This window comes from Narcine bancroftii, chromosome 13, assembly GCF_036971445.1.
Source record: "Narcine bancroftii isolate sNarBan1 chromosome 13, sNarBan1.hap1, whole genome shotgun sequence".
Classification (NCBI taxonomy): Eukaryota; Metazoa; Chordata; class Chondrichthyes; order Torpediniformes; family Narcinidae; genus Narcine; species Narcine bancroftii.
Window position 1 is genome coordinate 72218642 of NC_091481.1, and position 18331 is coordinate 72236972.

General features: G+C 43.8%; 2 protein-coding genes across 4 annotated transcripts in view; one reads left to right on the top strand and one right to left on the bottom strand.

Annotated features, from left to right (window-relative positions):
• The window catches only part of phf5a (PHD finger protein 5A), a 39318-nt gene extending 38159 nt beyond the window's left edge, over positions 1-1159 (bottom strand). Inside the window, exon 1 of the mRNA XM_069909839.1 lies at positions 1058-1159. Within this exon, the coding sequence (XP_069765940.1) occupies positions 1058-1109 (52 nt within the window). The 5' untranslated portion in view covers positions 1110-1159. The remainder of the gene's footprint in view (positions 1-1057) is intronic.
• Positions 1160-1466: 307 nt separating this feature from the next.
• aco2 (aconitase 2, mitochondrial) overlaps positions 1467-18331 on the top strand; it is a 39706-nt gene continuing 22841 nt past the window's right edge. For 2 of the 3 annotated variants that reach the window (XM_069908748.1, XM_069908749.1), the window contains exons 1-8: positions 1467-1575; positions 5738-5877; positions 6916-7174; positions 7937-8029; positions 10104-10262; positions 12869-13019; positions 13762-13866; positions 17881-17972. In XM_069908748.1, coding sequence (XP_069764849.1) covers positions 1540-1575; positions 5738-5877; positions 6916-7174; positions 7937-8029; positions 10104-10262; positions 12869-13019; positions 13762-13866; positions 17881-17972 — 1035 coding nt within the window. In that variant the 5' untranslated portion in view covers positions 1467-1539. Of the gene's footprint in view, positions 1576-5698; positions 5878-6915; positions 7175-7936; positions 8030-10103; positions 10263-12868; positions 13020-13761; positions 13867-17880; positions 17973-18331 lie in introns of those variants that run through there. The other variant, XM_069908747.1, reaches the window with a different exon arrangement.

Genomic DNA, 18331 nt, shown 5'->3' on the forward strand with positions numbered 1-18331 from the left:
CCTGTATTTTGTTCATACCTTGACAAAGGGCTCAAGCCCAAAGCCTTGATTAAATATCTTTCCAACACAAGGAATGCTGCGTGACCTGCTGAGTTTCCCAAGCACTCTTGTGTACTAAACTACAATACCATTAGTAAAACACAAAAGTCTGCAGACACCATGGTTGGAGTAAAAGTACAAATGCAGTAGAAACTCACCAATTCAAACTGTGCATTTTATACAGCAAAGATAAAGATACATAACCAACATTTCAGGCTCGAGCTCTTCATCAAATTATGGAAATTGTGGCAGGGGGAGCAGAATGCTCCCAAAGGCAGAGAATTAAAAAAAAAAGGCGAATAAGGAAGGGAGGGGGGCACACTAGTAAACCTGGGGGGTGGGGGTAGGGAATGGCTCTGTAGAAGCCTAATCATACCTAAGATTGTCTCATCTCAGAAGCAAAGCAGGCTCAGACCTGATCAGTACTTGGAGAGGAGACTGTCCAGGTTTCAGTGAGGGGCACTGGATAAAGTGGCAACTCTGTCCGCCTTGCAGTAGGCAAAAGTTAAAGAATTGCATGTATGTTACATTCTAAATGTAATATTATTTGACAATAATGGAGCTTTTACCCTCATCTCTGTGAGAAGGGATTGGAATGCTAAGGGAAAAGAGGAGGGAGAGACCATGGAGAGTATATGAATTCCTCCTGCCTTTGGGACCATGCTCCTCCCTCTACCATTTCATTCAGGCGCCTGCCTACATTTTGTTCAGATCCTGATGAAGGGCTGAAGCCCGAAACGTTGGTTCTGTCCCTTTATCTTTGCTGTATAAAGTTCACTGTGTGACCTGCTGGGATTTTCCAGCATTTTTTTTAACCTTGGTTCGATATCTTTGCTACACGGGGAACGTCGAAGACCTGTTGAGTTTCGTCAGCATTGTGTAGTGAATGACTCCCCAGGCAAGGCCTGCAGGCCCGGCGCCCCCAACAACGTATCCCGCAGCCGCCCAGTCCCGTTCCCCGTCCCGCCCGAACCCCTACCACCCCCCAGGGCAACTCGGACGAACAATCCCGCCTCACCTACTCCCGCCTGCTTGCGGCAGAAGATCAGGTCTGGGTGATGCTTCGCCATCACCGCTCCGCGCCAGCAGCCGCCGGAAGCGCCGCCTGCCCTCTGACCTCTCCCTTCACAATTAAATCCACAAAAACACCAGAAAACCCTCAATTGGAATCCCTTTTAACCCAAGTCAATTTTTAAACATATTAAAGCAAAAGCATGAAGGAATTCTGATTAAAATACGCCTTAGTAAACACTACTTCCGGTGGAAGGTCATTTTGCTTTAAGCATTGAAATAAATTTCATATAGAGAATATCGACTGTAAAAATGTTGAATACACTTAATATAGAGATATTAATTGAAGTTTAGTTTTATTGATTTCACTTTCCCTGAGAAAGATCGTTGTTATAAATCGATATTTGTCACTCGCGGTGAGGACCTGCGGCACTACAAAAGGCGGCTCTCTGACGTCATAGCCGTGCGGCATCTTTGTCAGTGAACAAAATGGCGACGTATATCCTGACCGCTCAAAGGCTGCAGGTAACGAGGGCGATCGGACGGGGATGGCGGCCGCGTTTAGCCGCAGGGGATGGGGAAAGGAATCGTGTCATAAGCGGTGACAGTCGGTGGCCGTGTCGGGGCCCGGGCCGGCGCCGCTCGCTGACCTTCCACCGTGTCGGTCACCGGCACCGTGTCCCTGAGTGGCCCGTCTGGGGTTGGTGGTGGGGTGTGTGGGGTTTCCATGGCAGCCCGCCCGCCTTGCCTGCCCGCTCTTCCGGGGCGATGCAAATTACGCACACAATCAAAATGGGTAAAATCCAAAGGACGTGCTTGCTTCGGACAGCCAAGGTGACAACAAGGTTACCCGGTCGGGGTGAGGACAACCCTGTCCAAGGTGAACCCACGCAAGGCAGCGGGACCGGACAGCATACCTGGTCGGGTACTGAAGGGTTGCACGGTCTCTGCGGTAGATTTTCACAGACACCTTCAAAACCTCACTGCAGCAGTCCATCGTTCGAGACAGCCACCGGTAGCCAAGAGGGTGACAATAACTGGCCTCAACGATTAACGCCTTGTGTCATTGACCTCCACCATTATGAAATGCTACAAGCATCTGGTGATAAAAGCACACCTTCCAGAGACGCTGGCAGTAAAACACAAAAGTCTGTAGACAAGGTGATTGAAGTAAAAACATAATGCTTGAGAAACTCAGCAGGTCATACAATGTACTTCGTAGAGCACAGATAAAGATATATAATTGATGTTTTGGGCGTTAACCCTTCATCAAGAAACCAATCTACTGATGACGCTATAGCCTTGATGCTTCACGCCATATTGGTCCCCCTGGAAAATTATGCCTCATACACCATTGTCCAGCTCGTTGTTTAATATGATCATTCCCCAGAGGCTGGTGGAGGAGATGTTCTCACTGGGACTCAACATCCCTCTTGATAACTGGATCCTAAGCTTCCTAACAGAAGGACCAAGGTCTGTCCTGATTGGTAGCAGAACGTTGAGCACTGTCACACTAAGCATTGGCACACCTCAGCCCACTCCTAACCCATGCCAGCATCTCAGATCCAGCGCCAACAGTGCCATCAAGTTTGCAGATAACATAACAGTTGTTGGCCTCAGCAGCAACAACAATTAGTAGCACTCCAGAGAAGAGGTGGAAAATCTCATGAAATGGTGTGAGATTAACAATGAAGATAAGACGAAGATGATCATGGACTTCAGGAGGACCAGAAACAGCCACCCTGCAGCACACTCTGTAGCAGAGAGAATAGAGAGCACCAGGTTCTGTAGAGTCCATTTAACAAGTGACCTATAGTAGACCTCAACATCTCCTCACTTGTCATGAAGGTGCAACAGTGACTGCACTTCCTGAGAAGTGGGCAAGGCTTCCAGCCACCATTATGTCAACCTTCTACAGGAGCTCTATCGAGATCACTCTGGGTGGCTGCAACACAGTGTAGTACAATTGCTGCAGAAAAATGGATCATAGATACATCCACAGGACCATAAGAGTGGCAGGGAGGATCACTGGAATATCTCTTTCCCCTCCCCCAACCATTGACATGATCTACCAGGATCGTTGTCTGAAGAGGGTGCGCAAAATCATTGAGGAACCTTTCCTCCATGTATACATCATCTTTCAGCTGCTTCCGTCAAGAAAGAGATACAGGGTTATCAGAGCCAGCACCACCAGGCTGTGGAACAGCTTCTTCCCACGGGCAGTGTGAATGCTGAATGAGCAAAGGAACTGCTCACAATAACCATCTGAGACTCTCATATTGTACAAACAATATTTGTATAGATGAAATACTTGTCCTGCATATGTATTGTTTTTCTGTATGTGTGTTAAGTCTGGTTGTATGTCTTCATGTTTTGCACCGAGGACCAAGGAATGCTGTTAGGTCAGATTATACTTGGACAATCAGATGTCAATAAACTTATTGACATTGCAAAAAAAAATTGTACTCAACATGCACATGTAAACAAATAAAGAACTGGAAGTAAACTGCAATGCAGAGAGAAAAAAAATCAATAAAGTGCAAAAGTAAGAGTCTTTAAATGAGTCCCTGATTGTGTTTGTTGTTGAGGAATCTGATGGTGGATGGAGAGCAGCTGTTCCTGAACCTGGTGGTGCGTGTCTTGTGGCACCGATACCTCCTTCCTGTTAATAGCAGAGAGAACAGAGCATGTGCTGGGTGCTATGGATCCTTGATGATTGCTACTGCTCTCCAAAGGCAGCATTCCCTGTAGCTGTTCTCGATAGTGGAAGGGTTTTACCAGTGATGTTCTGAGCTGTGTCCACTTCCTTTTGCAGGGCTTTTAGCTCAGGGGTATTGGTGTCCCCGTACCCGACCATGATGCAGCTGGTCAGTACACTTTCCACCACACATCTGTAGAAATTTGCCAGGATTTCTGATGTCATTCCAAACCATCGCAAACTCCTGAGGAAGAGGCGCTGATTTGCTTTCTTCATTGATGCCATTTGCACATTCCTGTTAAGGGATTTGTTTCCAAAATTTACCAATCCTGCCTGGCCTTTGCATATATTTGATCAAGCCTCAGAACATACCTCTGTGGGGTTATGAATTCCTGAGAGTACTAGTTACTCCTGGTCTAAGTATAATTGATTCAATCCAAATCAAAATTTATTGTCATGAACACGTGTCACAAAAATTGTTGTTTAGTGGCAGTATTGCAGGTGCAAATATTGCTAGAAATTACATTTAAAAAATAAGGATAAAAGAAGAGAAACTGAGGTAGTGTCTGTGGTTCATTGTCCATTCAGAAATCTGATGGCAGAAAGAAAGTATTTTTGTGCTGCTGGGTGCTTGTCTTCAGGCTCCTGTACGACCTTCCTGATGGTAGTAGTGTCAAAATGGTATGATCTGGGAGGTGAGGGTCCTTCAGGAGGCTGTTTTCTTAAGACACTCCCTCTTGTTGATGTCCTTAATGGAGTGGAGTCTGATTCCCGTGATGGCGCTGGCTGAGTTCACAACTCTCTGTAGCCTTTTCCTGTCCTGTGCATTGGCACCTCCGTACCAGACAGCGATGCAAAGAGTCAGAATGCTCTCCACAGTACACCTGGAGAAATTTGCAAGTCTTTGGTAACATACCAGATCTCCTCAAACCCCTCATGATGTTTAGCCACTGGTGAGCCTTCTTCATGATTGTATTGACATGGAGGCCCCAGAACAGATCTTCAGTGATGTTGATACCCAGGAATCTGAAGTTGTTAACATTTATTTCTCATCAATTTCTGCTGCTCCTTCTGGACTTTACATCCAGGTAAACAAATCTCATTGGCATCTACGCTGTGTGGAAGAGAGCCTGTTTTGATTTAGATATGGTCTTTGCCATTTGTTGGCTCAAGCCTGAATGTGGTCCATTTCTTGCTGCTTCTGGTACTGGTCAACTTGCTGAGCAGAGACCCAGATGGAAAAGTTTTGACTAACTATAGAATATTTGGTTTGGAAATGTGTTGTTGGCTATGTGTAGTTTGATCTGCATTGATTTTTGCTGATTTCCTAGAGTGGAATCAATATTTAAGTTATTTATCCTTTTTTTCCCCACTCCCCAATTGGTGATGGTGTACCATTTAAGATTTTGAACATTATGAGCATGAATATGTGCAATAATCTTTATTACTAAACTATTTGACTAAATGCGATGTTATCACTCCAGGAATGTATTGCAAGGCTGTATAGTGGAAAAAGTTGGCCGTGTGAGTCTGTAAATTTGTAACTGAGGTGATTCCAAGGACAGGAGTAGTGCAAGGTTCTTCTCTCTCTCACCCACTGCAGTTTTACAGGTTTAGAAGGTTGAACAACCTGGAGGTTAAATAGGCTATTCAGCCCATCGAGTCTGCCCTGTTATTTAATCATGAGCTGATCCATGTCCCCACTCAGCCCCACTGCCTGGCCTTCTCCCCCTAACCTGGCTAATCTCTGCCTTAAATACACCCAATGACCTGGCTTCCACAACCACCTGTGGCAACAAATTTCACAGATTTACCACCCTCTGGCTGATTAAATTCTTCCGCATCTCTGTTCTGAGCGATTCACTTCAATCCTGAATGTAATCTCTTCTGGTGCCAAGTTTGGTTCTGTGCATCATCAGTCCCTCTTTGAACTTTGTAGTGTGATTAAAGATGACTTTTTACTCTGTGTGGTTTTCATATATCTTGCAGCAAGCTCTAAGGCATGGGGTTCGGAGGTACCATCTCTCTGCTGTGTGTCGGCGGGCCAAAATAGCCATGAGCCGCTTTGAGCCCAATGAATACGTCAATTATGAGCTGCTGCAAAAAAATGTTTCCATCGTTCGCAAAAGGTAAGGATGAAATGACCTTTAGAAGTTTGAACTAATTAGCTAGAATGTCAAACTTCAACTAGGCAGACAACATGATAACTTTAAAGTGTGACAAGTGATTCCATCTGGAACAGGAAGAATTGTTCCTGTGTTATAATTAGTATCATACAGTTTTAGATGTAGAACCTCAAAGCCTCAAAAATTCCAGTGCATCCCATCCCCCTCTGCTTTTATGCACTTTTGCATTCATAGGACATGCTAGAAATGACCTGGAAGTTTATTCTGGACCAGCTTTCTCCACTGCCTCGTCACCTTTTTGCCACCAAGTCTTTGCATTTTCCGATCGGGGTGGGGGGGGGGGGGGGCGGTGTGGTGGCACTAGCCGCAAATTCTAAATTTGCCAGCGACTCAAAATGTGCGTTTCAAGCAGCTTGGCTTCAGTGATAAGATAACAGCAGGAAAGGCAGGCTGGTATAATGGGTAGGCACTTGGCAGGTGAGGTATAGTACTGGGGAATGTGAGATGAGACATTGAGGGACGAAGAATAAGGAGTGTTGAATAAAATGTCGCTCCACAAGAGGGCAGGAGCTCAGAGTTCAAATGGTTGGACAACTTCAGAAAGCAGTTAACGAGAAAAAGGTACAGGAGCCTACAGATGAGCACTCACCAGCACAAGGAAAGCTTTGTCCCCACTGCCGTCAGGTTCCTGAATAATCAATGAACCAAAGACACTCCCTTCCTTTTTGTGCGCCACTATTTATTTTATTTATAATAATGTTGTAAGATGGTTATAATAGAATGTTTGCTCTATGATGCTGCCACAACACATCGAATTTCATGATTTGTTCATGACAATAAATTCTGATTCTGAACCAAGACCTACGCAATTCTAGACTTTTGTGCATGTAAAAATAAGCCTGAGTTTGAACAACAACAGTAGGGAGCCGCATTGAAAATGCAAAGCAATTGCATTTGAATTCAGGCAATGGTTTTTCTTCTGAGATGGTTTTGCAAGTTTACGGCTGATTTGTATCATTCATTTTTTATCTCCTGCGATAGATTGGACAAGCCCTTGACACTTTCAGAAAAGATTGTGTATGGTCACTTGGATGACCCTGCGAATCAGGAGATAGGCCGTGGGAAAACCTACCTGCGCCTCCGCCCTGATCGGGTGGCAATGCAAGATGCCACTGCTCAAATGGCCATGCTTCAGTTTATCAGCAGTGGGTTGCCTCGGGTAGCCGTGCCATCGACAATCCACTGTGACCACTTAATTGAAGCTCAGATCGGCGGAGAGAAGGATCTGGCTCGAGCCAAGGTACTTAATTGCACAGGTGTTGCTTTCTCACCCCTTCTGTCCGTCCAATTCCCCTCCCCCTCCACTCATTTTCTAGTCTGTCCACTTTTGACCAGTCCCCAGTCCCTTCTCCCCTCCCTGCAACCCCATTTCAACCCTTCTGGTAATCCCTTCTTTGCCTTTGTAATGTTTCCTCATTCTCCTTCTCCCACCACTGTCCTTTTCTTCCCTCTTTCTTCCATGGTCCTCTTTGTTCTGTCTTGAAGCTTATTATTGACTTTTGGAAATGTTTCCCACCCTGTGCCCTTTATTTCTCCTTCAATTTCTTCCAGATAATTTCTTACTGGTAATCTTACAAATATACTAAAAGTGTCACGCATCCATCAGGCTGCACCGTTAGCAAATTGTTAGTGCAATGCTGTTTCAGCACCAGGGGCCTGGGTTTGAATCCAGCACTGTTTGTATGTTTTCCCTGTGTCTGTGTGGGTTTTCCCTGGGTGCTCTGGTTTCTCCCACCCTCCAAAACATACGGGGTTGCCAGTTAACTTGAGTGTAACTGGGTGGTATGGGTTTAAATGGCCAGAATAGGCTTCTACCGTGCTGTAAATAAAATGTAAAAATTTGCAAGACTAATTTTAACTACAGATTCCTTACAGATTGTTTCTTTTCATCTGTCTTCAATATCTTTGTGGTTGCCTTGTTTCTGGGGCTTGCACTGTCCAACAGATTGGTCTCAGCAGCTTGTGTTTCATACTGATCACCAATGCCACTTTCCCTTTATAGGAAATGAATGAAGAAGTTTATAATTTCTTGGCAACAGCAGGAGAAAAGTATGGGGTTGGCTTTTGGAAACCTGGCTCTGGCATCATTCATCAGGTGAAGAATCAAAAATCAATTCCAACTCTTGCTTTGAAGTTTGTCACATTCCACAATTAACAACTTTTGTTTCCTGTTGCTCAATCCAAACCCTGCCTGAAGGACCCTGAGAGGTTCACCTTTATCTTTCATTCTTTCTGAATATAACCAATGTCTAAACAATTTCCAATTTGTTTCATGTACCTTCCCCCCCCTCCCCCACCAGCATAAAACAGCCAACACAACACTAACACTTGTGCACACACAGTAGCCACCACTTTAGATTGAATGGCATTTTGCAAATGAGGATGTAGCTGTTACTAATTGAATGTTGTCACTGGAAGGCAAGGTTGAATGGAATGCATCAAAGGTAGATTTGATCTCAGCGTAGTGAATGACAAGATCTGGTCAACAGTCCCTGCCACCCCCTTTAATAAACAACTTTTTTAAAAACATCTCTCCTATCCCTCTGGATGACATGCTTTGTGCCCCTGCATTAGCAGTCCAATTCCAACAGGCAGCTCAAGCCGTTGTGAAGATATGTTATATACAGGGTGGCCATTTCCAAAAAGGGAGGACATGGTCATAGATGTGCATATACTGTGTGTTTCAAAAGATTATATTTTTTAATAAAATGTAAACGTTATTGCAAAAACAACAAATGCAAACACACTGTATGTGTATATATATATATATGTATAGTAACCTATGACCATGTCCTCCTTTTGGAATGGCCACTCTTATGTACTATGTCCCCACCCATTCCTCCAAATACCAGAGCTGAAACCTTAGTTTACCAAACTAAACACTCCCAGTTAGACATCAGTTACTGTGACAATATTTGCTTCTAATTGCTGTGACAAGGTGTCCACTCTCTTCAGAGTCTGACTGCATGGTAAGAATTCGGAATTTCAGAGCCCAAAACAGATATTCCAATATGCAAATGCCTGGGTTATAAATGCACAGCCTTGATCAGGTTCACACTTAACTAATTGTTTTGAAGAATAGAATATTTTAGAATAGTTTAGCGTTTGATTTTGTGCCCCATCTGTGGAGTTCTTCGGTCAAGGAAATCATTGTGTGACAGTCCTAACTGAGATGCTGATATTGCTTCCACGTCCCACAATTCATTTTGTGTCTCAACCTTTCCTGTGATCGAATGGAGAGAATAGGAAGCTATCCTCGAGCCTGTGAATCTCACCTCACTTCCCAACCCCCACTCCCTGCTCTTACTCCAGATCACTTAGTTTAAAGCAGATCACTTGGAGCACGGGGTACAGTTTTAAGCTCCTTTTTAAAGGAAGGATGTGCTGTTGTTGGAGAGGGTTCAGAGAATATTTCCAAGAATGATTCCTGGAATGAAAGGATTAGCATATGAGGTACTCTTGGATTGTACTCCTTGGAGTTCAGATGAATGATGGGGGGGAACCTCATAGAACCATTTGGAATGTTGAAAGAATAGATGTGGAAATGTTGTTTCCCATGGTCAAGGGGTCAAGGACAAGACTGCACATCTTCAGGATGAAGGACACCCTTTTAAAACAGATGCGGAGGAATTCCTGTAGCCTATACTATTTCTTTATTGGGATATAATAAAGAGGGAGCACAACAAAGGGTCACCTGAGTGATGCCTGTGGGGGTGGGGGTGGGGTGGGGGGGGAGATTGTCCTATAAAGTTAGATTAATGTTGAGCTTCATCTCTCTGAAATTTAGAAGATTGAGAGATGATCTGGTTGGAACTTGTGCCACGTTTAAGGGGTTTGGCAGGATAAATGCAGATATGTTCTTGCTGGTTTAGGGAGTCCAGAATCTCAAAATAAAAGGTGGGTTATTCAAAACTGAGATGAGAAGTTTCTTCACCAGAGGCCAGTGCACCTTGAAGATCCATACTCGAGTGCACTGATAGATGTTTAGAAATCAAGGGTAATGAAGGATTTGGAGTTAATATGAAAAAGTAAAGGTGACAAAAATCAACCATGTGTTTAATCAGTGGGAGCGCAGATGGCCCATTCCTGCCTCTACTTCCGGTATTCTTTTTTTTAAACTGAGAAATGGCTTCCAGTGAAGACTGATAATGCTGGGGTCTTATTTACAGATCATTTTGGAGAACTATGCTTATCCTGGTGTCCTCCTGATTGGCACAGACTCTCATACTCCTAATGGTGGTGGATTGTGTGGTATTTGCGTCGGAGTAGGAGGAGCAGATGCAGTCGATGTAATGGCAGGAATTCCTTGGGAACTAAAGTGTCCAAAGGTAAAGTAATTGCTTTGACTTTGCAAATTGGACATAGCTGGAATTGAAATGTTAGGGTTTGTTGACACGGAGTATTATCAACCTTTCTACATTCTTTATTTAAGAAAACTGAACAGTCAATCTGTTGTTTACACCTGTTTTTATCTCCAACCAAAATATTTCTGAGTTCACAAGGTGAATTGTATTGAAATAACATTTACCATATACCAGTATATAATTATATAAGAGGCAGGTTTTTGGGACCAATTTTTTTGGGTCAAATTTGGAGGGGTTGACTTTTACATGGGTGTTACATTTGTAACCGTGTGGTTCAAGACACCGGGGGGTTGGGTGGGAGGCCAGGGCGAGGATCGGCAGCCAGTGTTGGGAGCTTGGATGGGTGGGTGGCTGAAGCAAGGGTTTGTGGTCAGGTCACCATGAGCTCCAGAGAGCGGCTGCTCTGGGCATTGGAGTTCAGATGTGCTGGCGAGGAGGGGGAGTCAACTTTTACATGGGTCATACAGAAAGTACACGATTTTGGGGGTCTATTACACAAGTACATGTGGTATCACAGATTAGAGGGGCCAAAAGGGGCCTGTTTCTGTGCTGTACTGTTCTATGGTACTCTTTATATATTCTTGAGGTTCTCTATATGGAAAGAAAATCAAATTACTTATTATGACCTAGATTCTAGATCATTTTATTTATGAAGAAAAGATTTATTGTCTGACACATCAGTACAATGCATAAATGCACTGGGATTCTTCTTGCACTTAAGGCAATTGAGTCTATGCTGGCTCCCAACAAAGCATCCCTCTTTATTTTGCAAAATTCCCACTCTGATCAACTCTCCTTTAATTGTTATTTTGCTACATACTATATGGTGAGCAGTAATTTAGATTTGGGATGTAGGAGGAAAACAGCGGCCTGTGGAAACCTCTACAGCCATGGGGAGAATATGTTAACCCCGAGGTCAAGGTTGAACCTGGAGCTGTGAGGCCGTCATTGTACTGGAGTTGTCTGTCATTATTTCATTTCACTGATCCCTGCATGTGCTTGATGGGAGAGAGAACGGAAAAGGTTGGATTGTGATATGATATTGTTTGCTCTAAGTGCACAGCCAAAGTATATGCTTCTCAAAATAAGTTTAGGTGTTGTGCTTTTTCTAAAATCCACCTTACTGTCAGTGTTAGGGAGGTTGGCTAGCCTGCTTCTAGGGTACAAACCAGTTCAGATTCCATTTCTAGTCCAATTGCTCTTAACCAGGGACATTTAATTGATTCAAGGTTACTTTTATTGTCACGTAATAATATATAACAATGTACAGTGCAACTCTGATTATCTGAAACAGTTGGGACTGGGCCTATTTCAGATAAAAGTATTTTTTGGAGAACTGGTCATTTTTTAAAAACAGCCCAGTAGCAACAGCAAATCACTCATAACGGTGTTTAAACAACAACAAACAAAAGAAGGTTTTTTAAGCATTAAAATAATGTTTAATTCTCACCCCAAAAAATTGCTGGCCACCACCGACACCTCCCCACCGAAGCCCAGCTCCTGCCTGGGAGCTTGAGGTCTCTGCCCCCACTGGGTGCCCAAGGTCCACAGTCAGTTCAGCTCCAAAAAGATTTCTGATAAATGAAGATTTCTGACTTTTTCAGATATCCTCATTTATCTGAATTTTTTTAAAAATTTCAGATAACTGAGGAATTTTGGAGAATCTAATTTTGGATAATCGAAGTGGTACTGTAATATACATTGTATACTTCAACTTTTGTCTGTTGGGGAGGGAGTCATGTGATGGAGTAGTGGCCGGTCGGGAAAACCAGCCCTCCAGAAAAATAGGAAAAAAGTTAGGAAAAGACAAAGCACAACAAAAATAAAATATAAGAAATAGAAGATAATGTTACCGAGAAGAGAAAGAAGATGGCACCCAAGAAGGAGAAAGTAACCGAAAAATAAGTAGAAAAATCACCGGAGAAGAAAGAAGAAGGCCTTACCTGCACTAAGTAACAGGGAGCTGTGGTGGTGAGGAGTGGCCAATCCCCGAAGTTAGTGCCTGCCCTGTCCTTCAGCTGCTGAACCCGCCCCCCTGCTGGTTGTGTTATTTCAGTGATGTTGGTTTGTAGTAAAGGGGAATGGGTGGTGAGAGTAAGTCCTGGGGATGCGGTGAAACTGGTCCTGAACACTATCTGCTAGAATGATGTATTTCTTTATATCTTATGTTCTAAGAGAAAAGAATGGTCTTGGGAACAACCCTCCAATCCCACAATCACACTGATCATCAATATTTAAAGCAACACCAAGATGGGCTCTTTAGCCAAGCCTCTTGAAAGTTGTTGGTAAATTGGCATTTCTGAGCAATGGGTCTGATTGATCAAATGCCACAGTCATTTCCACAATTGCTGTGATAAATCATAGCACAGTAAATCATGACTTTAAGGAAAGAGGAGTGGACCTAGGATCCATCGCTTGCTAATCATGTATATTTGTCTGTGTCGTATATGCTGACTACAAACCAGTTAAAACCTAAAATTGACCTTTTGTATGCCAAATTGGATTGTTCTACCAAAGTACAATTGAATCTGACTGCTGAGACCATGTTCTTTTATTTCAAAATGAAATAGGTGATTGGGGTAAAGCTCACAGGACATCTGTCAGGCTGGACATCACCAAAGGATGTCATCTTGAAAGTGGCAGGCATTTTGACAGTTAAAGGGGGCACTGGTGCAATAGTGGAATATCATGGGCCTGGAGTTGACTCCATATCTTGCACAGGTATGTCCGCTAAACCTTTTACTGTCATGTACAGCAAATTGTGTTTTCAATGTTGCCTCCTTCTGTTTTACATCTATTGCGCACCTTGACTCTGTCCGCCGCAATAGTATGCATCTCCCAATGGCCACTCCTTTCAGTTCCCCGCTCTATTACCTTGCTGACATATCTGTCCATGGTCTCGTGCACTGCCAGACTCAGACCACCCCTAGATTAGAGGAACAGCACCATCTTCCTTCTGGGCACCTTTCAACTGGATGGCATTAACATCAACTTCTCCAGTTTCCGTTGAACCTCCTTCCCCCCCAAATCTTCGTCCCAGTCTCCTTTCTCTAGCTCTGTCTTTCTCTTCTCTTTTCCCTCTGTCTCCTTTCACAGAGCCAAAATCAATTCTCAATTTTCCAATTAACACCTTTTGTCTGTTGGTCTATACCCCTCCCCTTCTAATTCTTCCATGTCCTCACTTACATTCCTGCAGAACTCCCACCATGAAAGTTAAGCTAACTGTAAGCAGTCCTATCATACTGCCTCTGTCTCTTCAACAGTAGTCCTTTCTTAAAAATACAAATGGGCTATTCTTTAACAATGGCGAGCAGACAGCTTCGTGTAATGAAATTTATCCAGGCTCTCCGTCAATTTTATTATTTTCTCAGTCATTTAAAGGTCCTCCTCAATCCTGTCATTGATTTATAAAAGACTCAAGGTTTGCTTCAAGACTTTGAAGTAAACTAGTTTCTCTTCCCAGGCATGGCTACGATCTGCAACATGGGAGCTGAGATTGGAGCAACCACTTCAGTTTTCCCCTACAATTTTAGAATGAAGAAATACATGGAAAATACTGGCAGAGAAGGTGAGTCTGAATAGGACGGCAAACTTTGCATCCAGAGGGTGGTGGATTTGACCTGATTATATTTTCTTTCCGATTAAACTGATGACAGTCGGAGGGATGAAAGGAGAAAGTTGATCTCTTACCCTTTTTTTTTCACACTATGAATCATACCGACCAAAATACACACAAACATTTCCCTCTTGAATATACAGTGTCATTTTCTCCCCTTTTCCCCCCTCCCTTCCCTCCCTCCTTCATCCCCCCCCTCCCCACCCACTCAACGTTCAAAGTACATGATACATTAAACGATCTCTTACCTTGAAGGTAACTGAAATATCGTATATACTCGTGTAAATGTTCATCTCGTAAAAGTCAATCCTTTATTTTTGGTCAAAAAAATCTGGAATTTTCCATTTATCCCGTATAAAGTTTGATCCTTAGTTTCTCACCTCGGCCCCAGCTGCCCGCATGCTGGAGCTTCTGATGCCTCAGCTCACGCCTTGGCTCTGGCCGCCCATCGATCAGAGCTTCTGACGATGCAGAAACTTTCCACGGTCCCGACCTCCCCTGCAGTAGGACGTGTGTTTCGATGCTCAGACTCTGTTTTATTACTTTCATTTTTTAAATATAGACATTCAGCACAGTAACGGGCTCCTTCAACCCGTGGTGCCCAAGTCCACCCAAATGACATACAATCCCCGGTACGTTGAACAGTGGGAGGAAACTGGCTGTCTTGACATGACTTGAACTTGCTTTTCCATATCAACAACATCGGCCCATAACTAGCTGTGGTCCCAAGACTTCGTTTACCATTTAGACATGCAGGATCTAAGTTAAAATCAGTGTGTGAATGAATTAAATCCAAAGGAGAAACAAGACAAGAAAACTGAAAGACCAGTATCTCTGCAGGAGTCCGTTAACGTAATGGTGACAGAATGTAAACTGCAATGCAGGTGAAATCCTTCATCCCCTTGGAAGCGGGAAACGATTTCAGAATTAGAATTTATTGAACATGAACATGTGTCACAAAATTTGTTGTTTTGTGGCAGCATTACAGATGTAAAAATTGCTATAAATTACATTTTTAAAGATAAATTAGTGCAAATTAAGAGACCAAGTGAGGCAGTGTCTGTGGTTCATTGTCCATTCAGAAATCTGATGGCGGAGAGGAGGAAGCTGTTTTTGTACCGTTGTGTGCTCGTTTCAGTATTCGTTTCAGAATACTGATGGCCAAGAATGCGCCTGCAGAAGTGGAAGCGTCCCTTTGAATTGCCGCTCAGATGGCAGTGCAAAAAGCACAGCGCTGGCCACCTGAAGGGACAGCTGCACCGGATGCGCCTCTGAGTGCACTCCGGCTCCTGTCCCTTCGGGCTGTCAGGTTTAGGATGGCTGGCTGTCAGAGCTGGGACAGCCGGCGCGGGCTGTCAGCGTGCAGACGTCCCGCGCGGGACATCCCCACACTGATTCCACTGCCCCGCTCTCCCAACAGCCCAATATAAGTCCCCACATTGTGGGGCGGCCGGTGCGGGCTGTCAGTGCGGGGGCAGCCCGATACAAGTCCTCACACTGTGGGGCAGACAGCGCACGCCGGCTGCCCCCGCCCTGATGTTCTGCGCCGGAGGGCAGGGGCAACGGGGAGAGGAGCTGTCAGGCACTCACCAGCTGACGTCATCCACTTAGCAGCTGCTTTCAGGCGGCTGGATTCATGTGCTTGGGGGGACCTCAGTGCTCCAGCAATTATCCCTCCCAGTGGAGGGTTACAAAGTTCGCCTCGCATGCACCTCCTGCACTTTCAAATGGCCTCCCGACAGCTGCATATGGGCATTATATGCGGCTTTACATCGGGGGATTTTGGCCATCTGAAAGTGCCTAGTGAGAAGAGGTCATGACCTGGGAGGTGGGGGACCTTCAAAGAATTAATGTGTTGGCTGAGGTGGTGATTGATCTCCCTGTGTTAATGATATTGGTATGGATAAAGACTGGCTACCTTTATGATTGCATTCCTAAATTCTCTGCTCAGCATGGGGACGAGTTAGACAAAGCATTCACATCTCATTTATGCTGAATTACCTGATTTAAAACAAGGTTTTTTTTAAAGAACATGATGTTATGCTAACCTATATAAACCTACTCAACAATCTACACCTTCCCTTCCTCACACCCATAAACCTTTATTTTTCTGCCATCCATATGCCTGTCTAAGAGTCCTTTAAATGTCCTTATTGTTCCAGCTTCCACCACCACCCCTGGTAAGGCATTCCAGGCACCCACTACTCTATGTAAAAGAAAACTTACCCTGACGTCTCCCCTAAACTTTCCTTCCCTCACCTTATACAAATATCTTCTGGTATTTGATACTGTCACCCCTCTGTCTGTCCACCCTATCTATGCCTCTATAATCTTGTAGACTTCCATTAAATCACTTCTTTCCTTCGTGCTCCAAAGGGAAAAAAGCCTTAGCTTTTAATCTTGCCTCATAAGAATACTGCATTTGACCTTGAGATGAATTTCATTGCTTTCAGCTGCATGCTCAAGCAAATGAGACTAGCAATGCTAACAACTCTGGAAAACCTCTACAGAGGTGTGGTGGTAAGTGTGCTGACTGGCTGCATCATGATCTGGTATGGGGGACACCAATACCCCTGAGTAAAAAGCCCTGCAAAAGGTAGTGGACGTAGTCCAAGACATCGCATTGCCACCAATGAGAACACCTACAGGGAACGCTGTCTTGGAGAGCAGCAGTGATAATCAAAGACCCTCACCACCCAGCACACGCTCTGTTCTCACTGCTGCTCTCAGGAAAGAGGTCTAGATGCCACAAGACTCGCACCACCAGGTTCAGGAACAGCTGCTCACCCTCCACCATCAGACTCCTCAACATCAAATGCAATCAGGGATTCATTTAAGGACTCTGACTTTGCACTTTATTGATTTTTTTCGCTCCGTATTGCAAATATTTCTTTATTTGTCTACATGTGTACGTTATGTACAGTTATTTTTTTTACACTGCCAATCAGTAGTAATTCTGCCTTGCCCATGAGAAAAAGAATCTCAGTGTTGTACGTGATGTCATGTAAGAACTCTGATAATAAATCTGAAACAATTGTCTCGGAAATTAGTCACACCCTTGCTGGCCTCTTCCGTTCAATAAGAAAAACTGAAGATGCTGAAAATCAGGAGGCCAGCGGAATCCAGGGAGAGTGAAACTGCCTGTCATTGTCATCAGCAGGTTTCAATCCGTCATTCAAAATATTTAATCCTGAGTTCTATGTGAAAATTTCACAGTATTTGCTGTCGAATGCTTAAGACCTGTTTTATTAGTTGGGTCATGAGGTACCAATGAAAGATGCCTTGAATCTTACTGGACTCAGCATTACCAATACTAAAGAGGGATCAGGATTGTATACTAATTCCATCACATTTTATAGCAACATTTGCATCTGTAACATTGTCGCAAATCAGCCGATTTTGTGACATGTTCAGGTCAATAACTCTAATTCTTTCACATGCACATCAATTGCTCTTAGTTCTTTTTGTCATTCACCTTCACTGGGGTGTAATTAGTCAATCCCCCCTACCAGCATATCTTTGAGATGTTGGGGGTGGGGGGGGGGGGTGAAGGAGGAAGACTCAGAGAAAACCCACATGGACACAGGAGAAAACAGCACGCAAACTTAACGTGGATAGCAGTCAAGGTCAGGAAATAGTTTTTCCCAGAGAGTAGTGAATGTTTGGAATTCTCTAACCAGGTTGAGGCTGCTTCATTAAACATATTTAAAATTCGGTTAGATAAATTTTTACATGATAAAGGAATTGGGGGATATGGGGAGAAGGCAGGTAGGTGGAGTGAGGTCATAAATTAGATCAGCCATGATCGTATTGAATGGCGGAGCAGGCTCGATGGGCCACTTTTGGCCTACTCATGTTCCTACTTCCTATGTTCCCAAGAGCAAGCGAGTCATACTACCCAGTGTGCCTCCCAGAGGGCTACAAATGATCAGCCCTTTCAATCTTCTTTCTTTTTTCTATTTTCAGAAATTGCTGCAATTGCTGATCAGTTTCAAGACCTGTTAGTTCCCGATGAGGGCTGTGAATATGATCAGCTCATTGAAATAAACCTCAGTGAGGTAAGGAAACCTTGCCATTTTGTTATCAACCTGTTTAAGATTCAATGCTATGCACTAAAATCTAGAGGTTTCTTCTCTATTCAATGAAAAAAACAAAAGCGTTTGTACTTTTCCAGCTCAACTATGAATTTTTGTCCAGGGGTGGTATCCGCCACCTACAGGGATTGGTAGATGACGGATAAGTGAGTCTTCCAGTTGCTTGAGACTTGCTATTACAATGTCTAAATAATACACCTGCATCAGGAATGAAAGTTTAAAAGACAAAAATACGATACCGTACTTACACTGAACAGGTTCACTTGAATGAGAATATAAACCTCAAAGCATTTACTTTATCTTCAGTCACTCTCTTTGAAAAA